This window comes from Chlorocebus sabaeus, chromosome 26, assembly GCF_047675955.1.
Source record: "Chlorocebus sabaeus isolate Y175 chromosome 26, mChlSab1.0.hap1, whole genome shotgun sequence".
Taxonomy (NCBI): Eukaryota; Metazoa; Chordata; class Mammalia; order Primates; family Cercopithecidae; genus Chlorocebus; species Chlorocebus sabaeus.
In genome coordinates this window covers 27,523,241-27,541,696 of record NC_132929.1, presented here as the reverse complement: position 1 = coordinate 27,541,696, position 18,456 = coordinate 27,523,241, and the positions used below count along the sequence as shown (strand labels likewise).

Here is an 18,456-nt window from a genome sequence, read left to right as displayed (position 1 = left end):
TGGGCACTCGCCACTGCACCTAGCTGATTTTTGTATTTTTAGTAGAGCGGGGGTTTCGCCATGTTGGCCAGGCCAGTCTTGAACTCCTGACCTCAGGTGATCAGCCCACCTTGGCCTCCCAAAGTGTTGGGATTACAGGCATGAGCCTCTACGCCCAGCCTTTTTTTTTTTTTTTTTTTGAGGAGTCTTGCTCTGTCGTGCAGACTGGAGTGCAGTGGTGCGATTTTGGCTCACTGCAACCTTCACCTCCTGGGTTCAAGCTATTCTCCTGCCTCAACCTCTTGAGTAGCTGGGACTACAGGCATGTGCCACCATGCCTGGCTAATTTTTGTATGTTTAGTAGAGACGGGTTTTCACTGTGTTGGCCAGGCTGGTCTTGAACTCCTCACCTCAGGTGATCCGTGTGCCTCGGCCTCCCAAAGTGCTGGTATTATAGGCATGAGCCACTGCACTTGTCCGACCCTGCTCTTTCATATTTGTCAACTCAATTCAATTTTATGAACAGACAGGGCCTAGTACTGATGATATTAGGTTGAACCTTATGAAATTACTATTTTTATGAGTAAAAGTGTTCAACTATTATAACTAATTTTACATGATTCATAGACTGAGTGGCTTAAATAACAGAAATTTATTGCTCACGTTCCTAGAGGCTGGGAAGTCCGAGATCATGGTTTGGTTCCTGATGAGGGTTCCCTTCCTGGCGAGGGTTCCCTTCCTGGCGTGCAGGCAGCTGCTGTTTTGCTGTATCTTCACGTGATGGAGAGAGTCTCCTGTCTCTTTGTATAAGAACACAAAGGCCATCGTAAGGGGACCAACCTTGTGACCCTATCTAGCCTTAATTACCTTCTACAGGCCCCATCTCCAAATACCATCACATTGGGGGTTAGGGCTTCAACATGTGAATTTGGGGTGGGGGGCAGGTGTGGATACAAATATTCAGTCCATAACAGGTAGAACTGAATAACTCAGGGAAATTGATAAACTTGTTCTTGAAGAAGGATGTAAGGAATGAATTTTAGAACTTAGGAATGAAAGGGATTACATGCTTTTTCAAAAAGTCCAAGTTTACAGAATATTTGATAAACTTTATTGAAACGATTTATCCCAGTATATATTGGTTAAGTTCTAAATGCTTCTAGTACAGTCTTCAAAAGAAACTTCACTGTGCTGTTATGAATTTGGATAATATTTTGTATTACTTAAATATCAGTGTTAAAATTCATTGCTTTTATACTTATAAAAATGGAAAAATAAGGCGATTACAATGTTGGATATTTTAGCATTAGAAAAAAATGTAAATACCTGATTTCATGTGACAATGAATGATACTCAAATGATTGTTACAAAGGTAATTTTCAAGCTTTTAAATGTAACTAAAACCAAATATAATAATTCATCCAAAAAACTGAAAAAAACACATTTGAAATTACAAAAATTTTTATGTTATACGTGTATATACATTTGAAAAAACAATTCTTAAATGGATTGATCTAAAAATTTGAAACCACTGAATCAAAAGCTTATCTTTCCGAGTACAGGTAAAATTTAAACTTCTAAAAACTGCTATATACACCCATCAAGAAGCACCAATAATTCATTCTTAAACCTTACTCTCTGAATGTATAGACTATAATATTTGAAACATTTTAGGCCAATTAATTGCTTTGCATCAATTAAGACATACTGAGTGTAGAAAAGGGAGTAAAACTTCATATATGTAGACTCTAAGAGGTGTCTGATTGTCTTAAGAATATAATAACTTGGGCTGGGCACGGTGGCTCACACCTGTAATCCCAGCACTTTGGGAGGCTGAGGCAGGTGGATTAAGAGGTCAGGAGTTCGAGACCAGCCTGGCCACGATGGTGAAACTCCATCTCTACTGAAAATACAAAAATTAGCCGGGCATGGTGGTGGGCGCCTGTAGTCCCAGCTACCCAGAGGCTGAGGCGGGAGAATCACTTGAACCAAGGAAGCGGAGGTTGCAGTGATCTGAGATTGCACCATTGCATTCCAGCCTGGGTGACAAGAGTAAAACTCCATCTTAAAAAAAAAAAAAAAAAAAAAAGAATGTAATAACTTGTTACAGTTATATTAACAAAACACTGCTGGTGGTGTTTCTTAATACATATATTTTTTGGAGATGGAGTCTCACTCTGTCACCCAGGCTGGAGTGCAATGGTGCGATCTCGGCTCACTGCAACCTCCACCTCCCGGGTTCAAGTGATTCTTCTGCCTCAGGCTCCCTAGTAGCTGGAATTACAGGTGCACACCACCATGCCGAACTAATTTTTTGTATTTTTAGTAGAGATGGGGTTTCGCCACGTTGGCCAGGCTGGTCTTGAACTCCTGACCTCAAGTGATCCTCCCACCTTAGCCTCCAAAGTGCTGGGATTACAGGTGTGAGCAACTGCACCCGGCCATTACAATCTATTTTTATCTAGCCTTTAGAACAGGTGTCCTAAGTGAAAGACAAAAACAACAACAAAAAAACTGCTGGTTTTTTTTTTTTTTTTTGGAGACAGAGTCTCACTCTATTACCCAGGCTGGAATGCCGTCACATGATCAAAGCTCACTGCAGCTTCAACCTCCCAGGCTCAAGCAGTTCTCTGACTTTAGACTCCTAAGTAGCTGGCAGTACAGGTGTCTGGCTAATTTTTAAATTTTTTGTAAAGATGGGGTCTTGCTATGTTGTCCAGAATGGTCTCAAACTCCTGGGCTCAAGTAATCCTCCCTGCTTGGTCTCCCAAAGTACTAGGAGTACAGCTCTTTTTTTTTTTTTTTTTTTTTCTTGAGATAGTTTCACTCCCATCGCCCAGGCTGGAGTGCAGCGGCATGATCTCATCTTACTGCAACCTTCACCTCCCAGGCTCAAGCACTTCTGCTGCCTCAGTCTTCTAAGTAGATGTGACTATAGGCACGCACCACCACACCCAGATAATTTTTGTACTTTTTGTAGAGATGGGGTTTTCCCATGTTACCCAGGTTGGTCTCAAACTCCTGAGCTCAAGTGATCCGTGGGCCTCGGCTTTCCAAAGTGCTAGGATTACAGGCATAAGACACAGACAGTGCTTGGCCAAAATTCTTCATGTGTTAATGAAGGCTTTCCAAAATACTTAGTTATGGCTTACAATAGTTTACTCAGCCATGTCTTTTTTCTAGGTTGACCTTTCTGAACAATCAGACTGCAAGATAGGGTTAAAATTAATAAAATATCTTATGTTTTATTATAACATTTCTATTTCATTCATTTTTTATAGGGAAGAACTTAGAGAACTGAATTATAGTGGAGAAAAATCAATACAGGTTGAGTATCCCTTATCCAAAATGCTGGGACCGTGTTTCAGATTTCAAATTATTTTGGATTTTGAAATATAGGGCATTACACCAGTTCAGCATCCCTAATCTGAAAATCTGAAATTCTAAATGCTCCAATAAGCATTTCCTTTGAGCACTATGTTAGTACTCAAAAAGTTTTCAATTAGGGATGTTCAATCTGTAGATCTAAGAAAGAATGACCAAATTAAAATATAAGAATAAAGGCCAGGCACGGTGGCTCAAGCCTGTAATCCCAGCACTTTGGGAGGCCGAGATGGGAGGATCACGAGGTCAGGAGATCGAGACCATCCTGGCTAACACGGTGAAACCCTGTCTCTACTAAAAAATACAAAAACTAGCTGGGCGTGGTGGCGGGCGCCTGTAGTCCCAGCTACTCGGGAGGCTGAGGCAGGAGAATGGCATAAACCCAGGAGGCGGAGCTTGCAGTGAGCTGAGATCCGGCCACTGCACTCCAGCCTGGGCAACAGAGCAAAACTCCATCTCAAAAAAAAAAAAAAAACAAAAAGAATAAGGCTGGGTGTGGTGGCTCAAGCCTGTAATCCCAGCACTTTGGGAGGCTGAGGTGGGCGGATAACCTGAGGTCAGTTTGAGATCAGCCCCACCAACATGGTGAAACCCCGTCTCTACTAAAAATACAAAAAATTATCCAGGCATGGTGACGGACGCCTATAATCCCAGCTACTTGGGAGGGTGAGGCAGGAGAATCACTTGAACCCGGGAGGTGGAAGTTGCAGTGAGCTGAGATCACACCACTGCACTCCAGCCTGGGCAACAGAGTGAGACACAGTCTCAAAAAAGAATATAGAAGTCTTCGCCTCTGAATACTATTTTCTCAATTTAAAAATAATTAGTGAAGAGTTTCTTTGATTTGTTGGTAAGCAAGTCTTAGGGTAAGAAATATCCAGAAACATTAATGATCAGTGAATGCTGATGGAAAGGGTAATTTTACAGATACTTAGACCCCAAGAACTCATGGCCCTTAACTGAGAGCAGCAACCTGAGTTGTCTCTAGTGCATCCATATGTTTGCTTCCCTTGGGTGCCATGGGTCAATACATTCGAAGTGCAGTAGCACTGTAGAATGAGTGAAGTTGGGCAGTACTAAACTTGCAAAGAATGGAAGTGACTAAGGACTCCAGAGAAAGCATGATCCCTGCATCTGCTGGAAGGTTAACAATGGTTCCTGGTTTTATAGGGAAAAAGTGAGGCAGCCCTGGGAACACAGACCCTAAAATGTAAGATTTTATAAAATTCCATAAATGCTGTCATCTTATTTTAAAGACAGCAAAAGTTAGATATAATGTACAACATGATATGACTAACATTTTATCAAAACCTTTTTTTTTTTTTTTTTTTTTTGAGATGGAGTTTCACTCCTGTTGCCCAGGCTGGAGTGCAATGGTGGGACCTTGGCTCACCGCAACCTCCGCTTCCCAGGTTCAAGGAATTCTCCTGCCTCAGCCTCCCAAGTAGCTGAGATAACAGGCGTGTGCCACCACGCCTGGCTAATTTTGTATTTTTAGTAGAGACAGGGTTTCTCCATGTTGGTCAGGCTGGTCTTGAACTCCCGACCTCAGGTGATCCGCCCACTGCAGCCTCCCAAAGTGCTAGGATTACAGGCACGAGTCACCGCGCCCAGCCCCAAACATTTTTTAAAATAATTCTTATTATGTCATAGAATCCTCTTTTTAAATGAAAACACAACAGATACTTGGTCAACTGGAAAACAATTTATAAAGGTCTATTTACATGTAACTTCTCCAGAGTGCATCTCTTATACAAAGCAAGGATGTGGGTTATTTCATTCAAATAACATGAAGTCGCAATTAAATGACAAAACTAACTCTCCTCAAAGTCTCTAACCATCTGCTAATTTATTTAATACAAAAATGCTTATTTGGTCTTTGAATGACAGGCAACCTTTGAAAGTGTATTTCACCTACTCTTTGAGACTTCTACTAGGCTTTAGCTATAAGAATATAGCACCAAAATCCATTTTAATAGTATTAATATTTGCCACTAATATTGAGTTTTTAATACATACAATTTCATGTAGGAATATTGGGAAAATTCAGACAAATGAGTATAACATTTTATAAAATGGGTAATAAAAAGCTTTTTTAAAAATAGCAATTTAAAAACACAAAGAATATTCTTTTACAGAACCAGATAAGCTGGTTAGACTATAAAACCTAAGGTCTCAGAAAACCTTTGGCTTAAAAATTAAGATTACTGTAAAACCCTAATCTATTTATTACAAAATGTTAGAGCAATTTAGAAATACTGAAAGTTACTAAGAGGTGCCAGATTTTTAAAGATTGAAGTAAACACGATTTTTCTCCCTTGGATGAATGTTCATATTTAATGTTACTTATGAAGAAATCCTTTCTTTCAGTTATACAATGAACTATTATAATGCAGAATTGAAATGGTACAAGCAAAATACTCAACTTCATGCTTTGATAAATAATAAAGGAAAAAGATATTACCCATAAGTATGATGCAAAATTCTAGGTAGAGTTCCACTTACCTATATTAAAAAAAACCAAAAAACTTAAGGGATGAAGGGGGTACTAGTTATCAACTGATTGACTTACAGGACAATGCAAACGAGGATGCCTGACTGAAAGTCTAGGTGACCAATTCTTTCTGGTAGCCTGAGATGCCTGCTCCATGCTTGACTCTCAATCTTGCTGGAACTGTGCAGTCTCTATAAAACCAAGTACAATCAAAAAGCTGCATATGGGCGGGGGGAGGGGAAGAGGAGAGAAGAAGAGAGGGAGGGAGAGAAATAGGGAAACAGAGAAAGTTGGAAGGGAGAGGGATGGAGGAAGGGAGGCAACAAAGCAAGCAAGTGAGCCTTGCTAACTCAGAAAAATATCAGTGGCCTTTAACTGACAGGGAATAGTGCAAGTTAATCTTTGGCCCCTATAAAACATTGGATACTGATTTAACAAAACAAAACAAAACCAAAAAAAAACAAAGAAACATACCACAGTTCTTATGAGGGAAGCTTAGCCTATTAAGAAGGCTTATTACCAGAGCACACAAGAAGCTGCCTTGCTTGTTAGATTAACTGTCCAGCCCAAGCCAAAGCTGCAGACATATTGCAATTCAATTCAAAAAGTTTTTTTTTTTTTTTTTTTTTTTTTTTTGAGGCAGAGTCTTGCTCTGTCGCCCAGACAGCAGTGCGGTGGTATGATCTTGGCTCACTCCAACCTCCATCTCCCAGGTTCAAGCGATTCTCCTGCCTCAGCCTCCCGAGTAGCCAGGATTACAGGTGTGCACCACCACACCCAGCTAATTTTTTGATTTTTAGTAGAGACTGGGTTTCACCATGTTGGCCAGGCTGGTCTCGAACTCCTGACCTTAAGTGATCCACCTACTTTGGCTTCCCAAAGTGCTGGGATTAAAGGCATGAGCCACCACGCCCAGCCCAAAAAATTTAAAAAAAATTAATAATGATTAGCCACCTTGCCTCCCTCAGAAATGAGATTTTTCCCTTCAGAAACATCTCTGTAAATGATACAGCCAGGCCTGAATTTTGCGGCCAGGGTTACCTCAGATTCCATTCTTCCCTGTTTTCTGCAGCTGTAAATGCCTCTGCCATCTCCTGCTCCTGGGGCTGCCCTGAGACAGAACATGAACGCAAGTCCAGATCCTCTTCCCACCAGCATCAGCTCTGCAGTCTCAAATCAGTCTCCCGACCACAGTACTCTAGTTCAATTGTTCACTTTAATACGTTGAGCAAGAAAGACTGCTTTTATTATAGAAATGACTTTTATAAATATGGACAAAAGTATAAGATGAAAGGAAGCATATTCTAAAAATCAGATTTATGAAGAATAGCAGTTTTCCTTCTTGGCTGGAAGATCTGTAGCAGTGATTAAATACTGTATGCAATTCTGCACTGCAAATAGGAACTTCTTGATACTGTGTAACACCAAGTAATTTACATACATGCTAGCTTCCAATTGACTGACAGTAACCATCAGTTTAAACAATTGTTTTGCAAGTGCCTCATACTGGAACTCTTATCATATTTATTATCTTTGATTTCATTGTTTAACAGTTTTCTTTTTTCTCTTACCCTAAATAATTAAGAGGTGGCTGTATACCTTTTTTTCGGGGGAGGCGGTGAAAACAGCTTTTATTTTTTACTATTAGCTTTCACAAAAATTTAATAATGCTCACTTTATTAAAATGAAACACTGGAATGAACTTAGACCTCACTATACTTTTAAACAAAGTATGTAACCTAGCAAAGCTGATGACTTTGTTTTAAGAAAACCTGGGTGTTGCTGTGTCTCATCAGACAAGTGCAGTAACCTGGAATGCACAGATGGCCACCCTCTCCCCCTGGAGATCTGCTTTAGCTCCAACACAGATGACCAGATTTTGAGTCAACTGTTTTAAAATTCTGGCATTTTGTTCTCTTCATAGAGAAAAATCACACCCTTGCAAAGTTCATGTATTTTAAAAAATTTTTTAAATTTAGAAAAGTCTCCAGGTCATGGAGTGAAGAAAACACTGAAGTGTTTTATGTCTAAATGAAGCAATAACAATTCTGATACCAGCAATATCCCTTTTGATTTAAAAAAGATTGGTCCTCACAATGTTCAAATTATTCTACATAAATGACCTGTGAAATTTTTTACAATTGTATTTTTTTGCTCACGATTCATCATAAATCATTCGATTAAACTAAATTAAAATTGATTTCAGCAGAAAGTAGAAATGTTTCAGAATATAAAATATCACATTATTGATTTTACAATTTGAAACTGATAACAACTTAAACTAAAAAAAAAACACGCATGTCACTAAAAAAATGTTTCCAGTCTTTTCCCTTCTACCCAGGAAAATTTTACATCTGGTGTCACCAACATGAACCCTTGGTGATCTTCTGAAGTCTTCCAAAGATTACACCTTGGCAGACTTACTGGTGATCTCCTTCAACTCGTCTCTTGCGCACTATGAGAAAAATAAAAGAAACTATGTTAGAAACCCCTATTAGTTTTTACAGTGGTAACTTGCTTATAACAAGCAAGTTTCTGCGTAAGTTATAAGTTCTACAAAATTGAAACGTCCATTTCCAGTTCACATGACCATTAATTAAAAAAAACAATAACAAAAACCAAACCTACTTCCCATCATTCACCACTGTCATTTACTTGTTGAGAACCGAGGGGCTTCAAAACAAGAACTACATGCCCTAAGCTCAATGACTCATAGCTGTGCTTACATAGCAGCAGCACTAGAAATCTAAATGGTCAGCAATCATCTACAAGTCATTTGTTTTTATTTTTAACTTTGTAATTTATTTTATTAATAAAATAGAGATTAGGTCTCACTATTTTGCCCAGGCTCGGACTCCTGGGTTCAAGTACCTGCCCGCCTCAGCATCCCAAAGTGCTGGGATTACAGGTGTGAGCCACTGCGCCTAGCCCAAGTCATTTGTTTATTGAAAAAGTACATACTCAGGTTTAAAAAAACAGCTAGTAAATTAGTGTGTTAAATTTTGAAGTGACGTTCGTTCGGGCAGCTGGGGTTAGAACATATTAAAAGTAGCTATTTGCATGCTCTCCTGATTAGACACTACAATGTATTTCCTTAGGCTGTAAAAGAATATACCAAAAACATTTTTGTCATTTTTATAGGTAAGTGATTTGCTACTGCTTTCTGAATTTTCCTTCTCTTGCTTCCTGTAAAATAAACCAGTTCAGGGTCTGATAAAACAACAAATGCAAAGTAATGAAAATCTCAGACCCTGGTAATATGGCGCAGTCACTTCTGACTACCATAAACTTTGGCTGCCTAAGTGGCCAACTCGCTCAGCTTATGCAGCAAAGAACGGTACATGTATGTATCTGAGACTACCAGCCTCTTCCTGGACTGGTGATGCCAAACTACTCAGGGGTGTTCTCTAGTAGCAGAACAAGGTCTTCAACTTCAAATCTTGCTACCTGCACTCTCACCTATCAGCCACTAGACAGCATTCACTGAGTGCCACCAATTCAGGACTCTCAGCACTGTGGCCAGCTCCTAGAGAGGACAAAAACCACAGGTTCCAGAGTTGGTGACAAATAGAGTGAATCATGGCTCTGTCACTTCTGCAGTATGTATTTTGGCCTAAATTGGCTGTTTGACAGAGGAACTAGAAGCCAACAGGTGTACCTGGTGTCCTGGCCAGGCCATAGACACTCCACTCTTGTGCTACTCTGACTGCTGGCTTCTGTTTGTCAGCCTTTAATAGATAAGACCACACGTTCAGATGACGTATATAAAATCTTGTTCAGCCATAGGCTGGGTGCTCGCTTGAAAATAAAACCAGAAGGACTAAAGTATCAGGTTCCCACAAACATTTTTATACTTATCTAATTAAGTTTGCCCGACTCTAAGTTTATTTTATTTATTTATTTTTTGCCAGAACTCAATAAAAATAGGGATTGCTTCATGAATGTGTGTCATCCTTGCAAGGTGCCATGCTCATCTTCTCTGTATCGTTCCAATTTTAGTGTATGTGCTGTCAAAGCAAGCAACTGACTCTAATTTTAATCTATGCTAACAAGGACAAGTTTCATGTGTTCACTGAAGTATTAAAAAAAAATTAAATGGAGACTTGAACCCTCAAATATCAAACCATGTATACAGATCTCTGAAAAATATAGAAATGTCTGAAAGACAAACTTCAGATAATTCTTTAGGGTAGAACATTTCAAAGAAAATTTTGAATTGCAGCAGGGTTTGGATGTTATTGGCATACCACTTAAGATGCTAAAACGCATGCTATAAAAAAGGACAGAGTGCAGCAAACAAAAAAGGTCTACAAAATGGAATATGTAGTTAGCTAGTGTAAAGATAGTAATGTGAGACTCAAAGGTAAATAGAATATTGCATGTATACCATAGAACCTCTTTGCTGTTACAGCTGTGACACTTCTTAGCTGGAGAGATGGAGAGTAGGTAGAATTATTTCAATGAATAGCTGAGACTAAGAAAACAATGAGAGAGGGAACGATGTTATCAAAATCAGAACTCAAAGATCTGATAAAAGCCCCCTCTACAAGGTGAAAAAGAACTATATGCCCAGGAGATTCTGTACAAGTTTCAAGTATTGTTCTTTGATTATCTCTTTTGTGGTAGTACATATCAGGCTGCTGAGACCAGTATGTCAGAAAACATGGTCTTCAGACTTTCCATCTTTATCTACTAGGCAGAGGTCAGAGTATACAGCTGAAAAGAAGTTAAGCTGAGTGGAAGAATGAGAAGCTGCTGCCACTGTGTGCACAGCAGAGGACAATGGGGCAATGGGCCATTTCTGCCTCCTCTTTCTCACCTGGTGCTCACCTGTTACCTTCCAGCAATTCCTCAGTTCATCCTCTACATGGCAGGCTTATAAATTTTGCCCTTTTAACAATTCTTTGGATCTGGTCCAATTTCTTTCCAAAACACACTCCACTGATACAAGTTGTCAATACGTCATCATTAGTTAATTGCGAATGTCCTAACTAACCTCATTTTCTAACTCTAAAAGAGCAATAAGGGCAGTTGTTTTTTTTTTTAAGTATCTTAATCATGTATTCAGTAGTCTCTAATGGCTCTCAAACTGCATAAAATCCAAATAAATCCAAGTTCTTTAACCATGTAATTTTAGTGTATTCTACCAACATTCCCTCTTAAATCTGCTGATATCACTTTTTTTTTTTTTTTTTTTTTTAAAAGACAAAAGTCTCACCCTGTCGTCCAGGCTGGAGAGCAGTGGTGCAATCTCGGCTCACTGCAACCTCTGCCTCCTGGGTTCAAGCAATTCTCATGCCTCAGCCCCCTGTGTAGCTAGGATTACAGGCACCTGCCACCACACCTGGCTAATTTTTTATTTTTAGTTTCACCACGTTGGCCAGGGTGGTCTCAAACTCCTGACCTCAGGTGATCTACCCATCTGGGTCTCTCAAAGTGCTTGGATTACAGGCGTGAGCCACCGCACCCAGCCTTGATCTGCTGATATCACTTTTTAAATGTTAGCTTTAAACAACAAGTACTTATTGAAAGTTTATTCTGGAGTCAGCATCATGATATGAGAGTCAGTTCTTAAAATCCACAGGCTGTCATCAGCATATAAATAACTTGCTTGCTCTCAAATTTGAACTTTTATCTATAATTGCCCTATCCAGGAATGTGTTTATTGTCATTTCATGCCTGAGACCCACGTCTGAAAATGTAGCTTGGATCAGAATGAAACAGCGTTTAAGTGGGAGTCTACAGAGTTCCCAGCACAAAGCTGCTTGCTTTCTCTCGATTCTGCTTTGGGTCAGAACACAGCTTCTTCAACATGGCCTTCTCTTCCTCTATAACACCCCACTGTGCACAGCTATTTAATTGCTCAGTGCCAACATAAAGCAGTGTAGGAAGTGGTTTTCATTTGCCCCACCATCTTGCATTTGCCCAAATCTCCCTCACTCTAACACTGGACATTTCTTTTCTTACAGAAATGCAGGCAAAGTGCCTACCAAAACAGGCTTCACAAAAAAGCACAACTGCTGAAGCCTTGCAAAGGTCAGCACCCCTGCTATGACATTTTTGGGCATTCACTGTACTGCTCCTGGAGGGCCAGTTGCTAGAATCACCTGCCTCCTGGAGGGAGGTAAGTAACAGAGCTGGTTGGGGCTTGTTAAGTTGGTTTCCAAGGAGAGGAAAAATGGAGGATACTTCTGGCTTAGTTTATGGCCATTTAGGTACCAGAAAATTGTAACTTTGAGAGAGTTCAAATTCTACCACTTATTTATTCACTTAATCCAGTTTTCTTAAGTACCTATTGTGTGTCAGGCATGGTTTTAACAGAGTTGGGATTCAATAGTTGGACATGGCCCCTGCCAACAACATAGTCCCTGCCCTAAAAAAGCATATAGTCTTTGGAAATAAGACTATTACATATAATTAATTTTCTGAGTAAAAGGCAATTTAAAAAATAGGACAAATGCTGTGTTAAGTAGAAGACATACAGGGCACACCTGCTTGAGATGTATAACAATGATGAACTCAGACACTCAAATATCCACTCAACACTGGAGAAACAAGCCAGGGTTTCTGAGTGTGAAATGACTTCAACCCGAATCCCATCATAGACTAAATCAGAATCTCTAAGGAAATTTGCTCTGTCACTTTTCTGTAGTGTGTTTTTTGGCAAGTTAGTTAACTTCGTTGAGCCTCAACTTATCCTGCATAACAGGAGAACAACAGTATCAGTACCTCGTGGCTGTGTAGTGCACTAATGAGAACATAGTAAACATTTAACAGAGCACTTGGCTTCACTATCCATCAAAGTAGGGTTATGTGATGGTCGTGAGGCCCTGGTCAACCAACTTTTTTGGGTGAAGAAAGTCATTTTAAGCCAATAATGTATGTGTTTTTAAACCTCTCCAATTATTTATGAAGTCCAGCTAGAATTTTATGAAGTTCTCTTAAAACACTGCTCTAAGAAGCAAAATTAAATGCCTGAAGGAAAAAATAGAAGCTAACTACTGAACCAATACTAAAACAATTAGCATGACTTTGCAAACTACATTTGGAATCAACAATACACCAAAACACACCAATTTTCTATTTTCAAAAGCAAGCAGCTAACATCTCCTCTGGGAAACCATAGTGATACAAAGGACAGAAAGAGTTTGAGCTAATATTTTCCACAGTGATCTGGAATAAAGAAATGAAGTGCTATTTTTTTCCTGCTCCAGAAACTTTTACAGAATGCAAACTCAAATATGGCTGAAGCTTAAGAGAATGGCAACACTTTGAAATGTCACTCCTTTTGAGAAGTCTTGTTTTACTTCTTTTCTAAAAGGCATCTTTAAAAATACTTCAATGGCAAACATCCTAGTTTAAAAGAATCAACTTTTGGAAACATGTAGAAATAAAATTCTAAGCACCATATTCTTTAATTGAGCCTTGGCTGGAAAGTCTATTTCAAACAGAAGCCACAAGCCTCAAGCAATTAAATAGGAACCACAGGAGAATGAGAGATTACTGACCTAGATGTATGCAGTGAGAAGACAGTTCCACAACAGTCCTGTTAGAAAGATGAGCAAACACCTACATACCAGACTGTAAAACCTGGGTGAGGGCCCAGGTGCGGTGGCTCACGCCTGTAATCCCAGCACTTTGGGAGGCCGAGGTGGGTGAATCACAAGGTCAGGAGATCGAGACCATCCTGGCTAACATGATGAAACCCCGTCTCTACCAAAAATACAAAAAAAAATGAGCTGGGTGTGGTGGCAGGCGCCTGTAGTCCCAGCTACTTGGGAGGCTAAGGCAGGAGAATGGCGTGAACCCGGGAGGTGGAGCTTGCAGTGAACCGAGATCATGCCACTGCACTCCAGGCTGAGCAACTGAGCAAGATTCTGTCTCAAAAAAAACCCAAAAAAACAAAAAACAAAAAAAACCACCCAAAAATTAGCTGGGCATGGTGGTGCACACCTGTAGTCTCAGCTACTTGGGAGGCTGAGGGAGGAGAACCGCTTGAACCCCAGAGGCGGAGGTTGCAGTGAGCTGAGATGGGGCCACTGCACTCCAGCCTGGCAACAGAGTGAGGCTCCGTCTCACAACAACAACAACAACAAAAAACCTGGGTGAGAAATAAAATTATTCTCTATTTTATACATTTCTATATTCCATATTCTATCATATAAAACTGAATTTCTACCTGGGTCTATTTGATTAAAAGGGCAAAAAACTTTCCTTTAATGTTGAAATCTTTGTTTCAATAGTTCCAAGGACTGATTTGTAACCGAGAACAAATTGTTTGTTGTAGAAAACTGGTTACTTACAACTATGAAATATGCTTGTCACAGGAAGCTGACTTTACCCACTGACCCCATCATCACAACACCCTCACTTTAATTGAACTAGAATTCAATCGGTATAAAAAGGACCATGCGGATTTTAGAAACAAAGGCCAAATAACTTCTTTGTTAGAATTTATTCTTAAGAGGGAAAGAAGTTCCCTCAATACATTAGCTTATGATAGAACCCAGAAACTCGATCGATACTGTCTATGTCTTACCTAAGTCATTGTTTTTTGTTATAGCATTAGCTGCCCTGGTTCGTGGTCCCTGCTGTGTAAACTGATATCCAAATTTAAGGATATTTGTATTTTCCTCAAGCATCTTGGCCATTTCCAATTCTACAGCTGTCCCCAACTGCTGCCTCTGGAATAATTAGAAAAAAAAGAACAATATTAATAAACTAGATCAAAATGCTTTTCTAGGTAAATTAAGACATTCAGGCACATGCTGATTCTTTGATCTCTTTAAAAAATGTTCCCAATTCCTACAACATATACATAGTTCAGTAGTTCCAAGGACTGATTTGTAACTGAGAACAAACTGCTTGTTGTAGAAAACTGGTCACTTAAAGCTAAGAAATGTTTGTCACAGGAAGCTGATTTCACCCACTGACCCCATCATCACCACAGCCTCACTGGAACTTTACACGCACACACACACAAAATAAACTTTTTAAAGTTCAGTAATATGATCATACAGACATCAAAAAAGTGTGAATTACTACAATGAGATATACTTCATACCCACTAGGATAAGTATAATAAAAAAGATAGATAATAACAAGTGTTGACAAGAATGTGGAAAAATGAGGACATTGCTGGGAGGAATGTAAAATTGTACAGCTACTGTGGAAAACTGTTTGGCTGCTGCTCAAAAAGTTAAACATAGAGTTACCATGTGACCCAGCAATTACACTCCTAGCTATATAGAGAAATGAAAATCTATGTCCATGTAAGAGTTTGTAATGAATGTTCATAGCAGTATTATTTCTAGTGGCCCATACGTGGACACACCCCAAATGGAATAGAATATTATTCGGTCATAAAAGAATGAGGTACTGATGTATGCTACAATACAGATGAACCTCCAGAACATTATGCTAGGTGAAAGAAGCCAGTCACAAAAAGATCACATATTGTTTGATTCCCCAGATACAAGCTGTCCAGAATAGGCAAATCCTAAGAAACAGAAAGTGGATGAGTGATTGCCAGAGCCTGGTGAGAGGGGTGAATGGGGAGTGACTGCTAAAGGGTATGGGGTTTCTTTGTGAGGTAATGAAAATGTTCTGGAATTAGTGGTAATGGCTGCAAAACTCCACAAATATACTAAAAACCATTTAGCTGTATATTTTAAAAAAGTGAATTTTACTGTATGTAATTATATCTCAATAAAAAATTAAAAACATGGATTAAGAAGCACTGGGTTAAATTTTAAGACATAATCCTCTTTTCTACCTTCATAGTTTACAAAAGTTGTTTACTTTGAAGGACTGAAGGAGACATTTACCAAATATTTTTTCAAATAACTGGAGTTATTTTTTCAAATAAAAAAATTAATAGCTACTCTGGATGGAAACATTGCTAACATGTATCTCTCTGCCTCTTACTTACAAAGACCCTACAATGTGGACCTTGCCAGCACAGAGCTGAAAAACTGGAAGGTGGACTAGGTCACAGGTAAAAGTCCTCTCAGTTCAAACTAGATAGCCATCTAAATTCTCTTAAAATGATCTAGGGAGAGTATACACCTTTACATTGTATACACTGTTATATACACTAATATTCTAGATACCCCAAATGTCCGCTCTCCATTCAGCCCAGAATCTTTCAACAGGGATCCCTGACAGCCCACCTCCCATCCCCATCCTGAGTCGCCAAGCCCTACATAGCAGTGTGGGCTGTAGCTTCCTCGACGTTATTATTGTAGAACATTGACCTGATTGTCAATCTTGAGCTCTGCCAGGGTTTCATTATCTCTTAACGCATCAATCAGTGCCAGAATCCCAACTCCTGTGATAAAGTTGGACTCCACATTTAAGCTCTTCAAAGTTTTGTTCACTTTCAGCATTTCTGCAAAAGCCTAGAAATTAAAGAAAATATTAAGAGATGAAAATTTGATATAGTACCTACTACATATTGTACATGTCATAAACAAATATATTAATTAACATAACTGCCTTAATGTTTGTCATTAGTTGTTTCAGTTTGACACAGTAGCCCATAGCTCTCACAGGTACAGTTGTCCCTCAGTATTCATTGGGGATTCGTTCCAGGACCACCTGCAGATACCAACATCTTCAGATGCTCAACTGCCTTATATAAAATGGCATAGTATTTGCATACAACCTGCACACATTCTCCTTTATACTTTTCATTATCTCTAGGTTACTTAATATACCTAATACAATGCCTACACATCATTTCATTTTTGTGGATTCAACACAGTACCTGGCATACAGCAAATTCAGATTTTGCTTTTAGAAATCCATAGAATTTTTTTTCCCAAATATTTTTGATCTGAAGTTGGTTGAACCCATGGATGACTGTATCTACTTTTCTTTTTCTTTTTTTTTTCTTTTTTTTTTTGAGACAAGTTCTTGCCCTGTCACCCAGGCTGGAGTGCAGTGGCATGATCACAGCTCACTGCAACCTCTGCCTCCTGGGCTCAACTGATCCTCCCACCTCTGCCTCCTGAGTAGCTGAGACTACAGTTGTGCACCACCATGCCCGGCTAATTTTTGTATTTTTTGTAGAGATGGGGTTTCACCATGTTGCCCAGGCTGGTCTCAAACTCCTGGGTTTAAGCAATCCACCCACCTCGACTTCCCAAAGTGCTGGGATTACAGTTGTGAGCTACTGCACCTGGCCTGTACCTATTTTTCATATGCACCCTGTCATAATCTTTAGATTTTTTGGTCACGTGTAATTTCCTGTTGGTGACATTCTCTACTCCTCATTCCCTACTTCATGCTTCTTTCTTCTGTCTCTCTCACTCTTTCAGTTTCTGTGTCAGACCAACTTCATCAATGTCCCTGGAACATCTTTTCTTATTTGGGTCTTGCTGTAGCTGGACCATGTGAAGCCAAAATGAGGGTAAATTATGTACTAATTTCCAAGGCAGGGGCCAAAAAAGTGGTCAAGGCAGAAGGCCAGAAAAGAACACAGATAACCAGAACCAGAAGAGCACAAAGGCCATTGAGAAGAAGGGGCTAATGACATATTAAATTCCTCAAGTAATGGTATGTCTTCAATCTGCTTCTGTTTCACTTCTCATAGGATACGGCACAGTATTAGACATTTGACTCAGTGCTTAATAAATACCATATTGATTAATTAACAGAAGCCTACAAGTGAAAAAAGAAAGAGGAGGGAGACTGGGAAGGAAAGAGAAAGAGACAGAGAGGTAGGAAGAGAGAAGAAAGGAAGGAAGGAGGGGAAGGAAAGAGAAAGAAAAAAGAACGATCATGAGTTTATATAAAACAGCCCCGTATGGGGAATTAAAAGCAAGCTTAAACTACAGAAAATATGGGTAAGACCAAGCTTAAAGTTAAAGGAAAGGCAATAGGGGGTAGAGATACTACAAAAAACTGTGGCTGATACCTACATACTTGTCCTTTCTATTAGCAACAACTAGCTATGTGAGCTGGAACAAATCCCTTATCCATACATTTATTCAAATATTACTGATGGTCTATTATTTGATTAGCACTGTTCTAGAAATTCAGAAATAAAACATATTGGTCCTTGCCTGGCAGAATGTTCCTTCTAGTTGGGGAGGGACGCAGATAATAAAAGTAAGCAAAGTGCAATGTTAGAGGGTAAAAAGAAAAAAGGCACAATAGGGTAGAGGGGGAGTACTGGGGGTGGAAGTGGGGTTGGTATTTTATATAGCATGGTCAGGAAAAGCCTCACCTAGAAGGTGACTTTTGAGCAAAGAGTCAAAGTGATAAGGTGAAGTTATGTGGATTATTTTAGGAAGAAAGTTCAAAGCAGAAAGAACAAAGGTACGGGCCCTGATTTGGGAGTCCACATGGCATGTTGAAGAAGGCTGTATGGCTAGAGTAGAATGAAAGAAAGGGCAAGTAAAGGAGATGAGATTGACTTATGTGAAGCCTTATAAGGCCACTGAAAGATTTTGATTTTTACTCTTAATGAGATGGGAAGCTGCTAGAGGGTTCTCTGAATAGGAATGAGATAATTTAACTTAAGTTTAAAAGAATCACTCTTAGTGCTATGTAAAGAATTGATTTTGGGGTAGGTAAAACAGATGAAGGTAACT

At 39.4% G+C, this 18,456-nt stretch overlaps 1 protein-coding gene and 1 pseudogene across 3 annotated transcripts in view; both read right to left on the bottom strand.

Moving 5' to 3' along the window:
- Positions 1-5,053: 5,053 nt before the first annotated feature.
- Positions 5,054-18,456, bottom strand: part of TMOD3 (tropomodulin 3) — an 81,953-nt gene continuing 68,550 nt past the window's right edge. For all 3 annotated transcript variants that reach the window (XM_038009984.2, XM_008016593.3, XM_038009985.2), the window contains 3 exons: positions 16,114-16,257; positions 14,397-14,541; positions 5,054-8,312 (listed from right to left, as the gene is read on the bottom strand). In XM_038009984.2, the coding sequence (XP_037865912.1) occupies positions 8,278-8,312; positions 14,397-14,541; positions 16,114-16,257 (324 nt within the window). In that variant the 3' untranslated portion in view covers positions 5,054-8,277. The remainder of the gene's footprint in view (positions 8,313-14,396; positions 14,542-16,113; positions 16,258-18,456) is intronic.
- On the bottom strand, positions 9,777-9,876 carry LOC119628146 (U6 spliceosomal RNA; annotated as a pseudogene).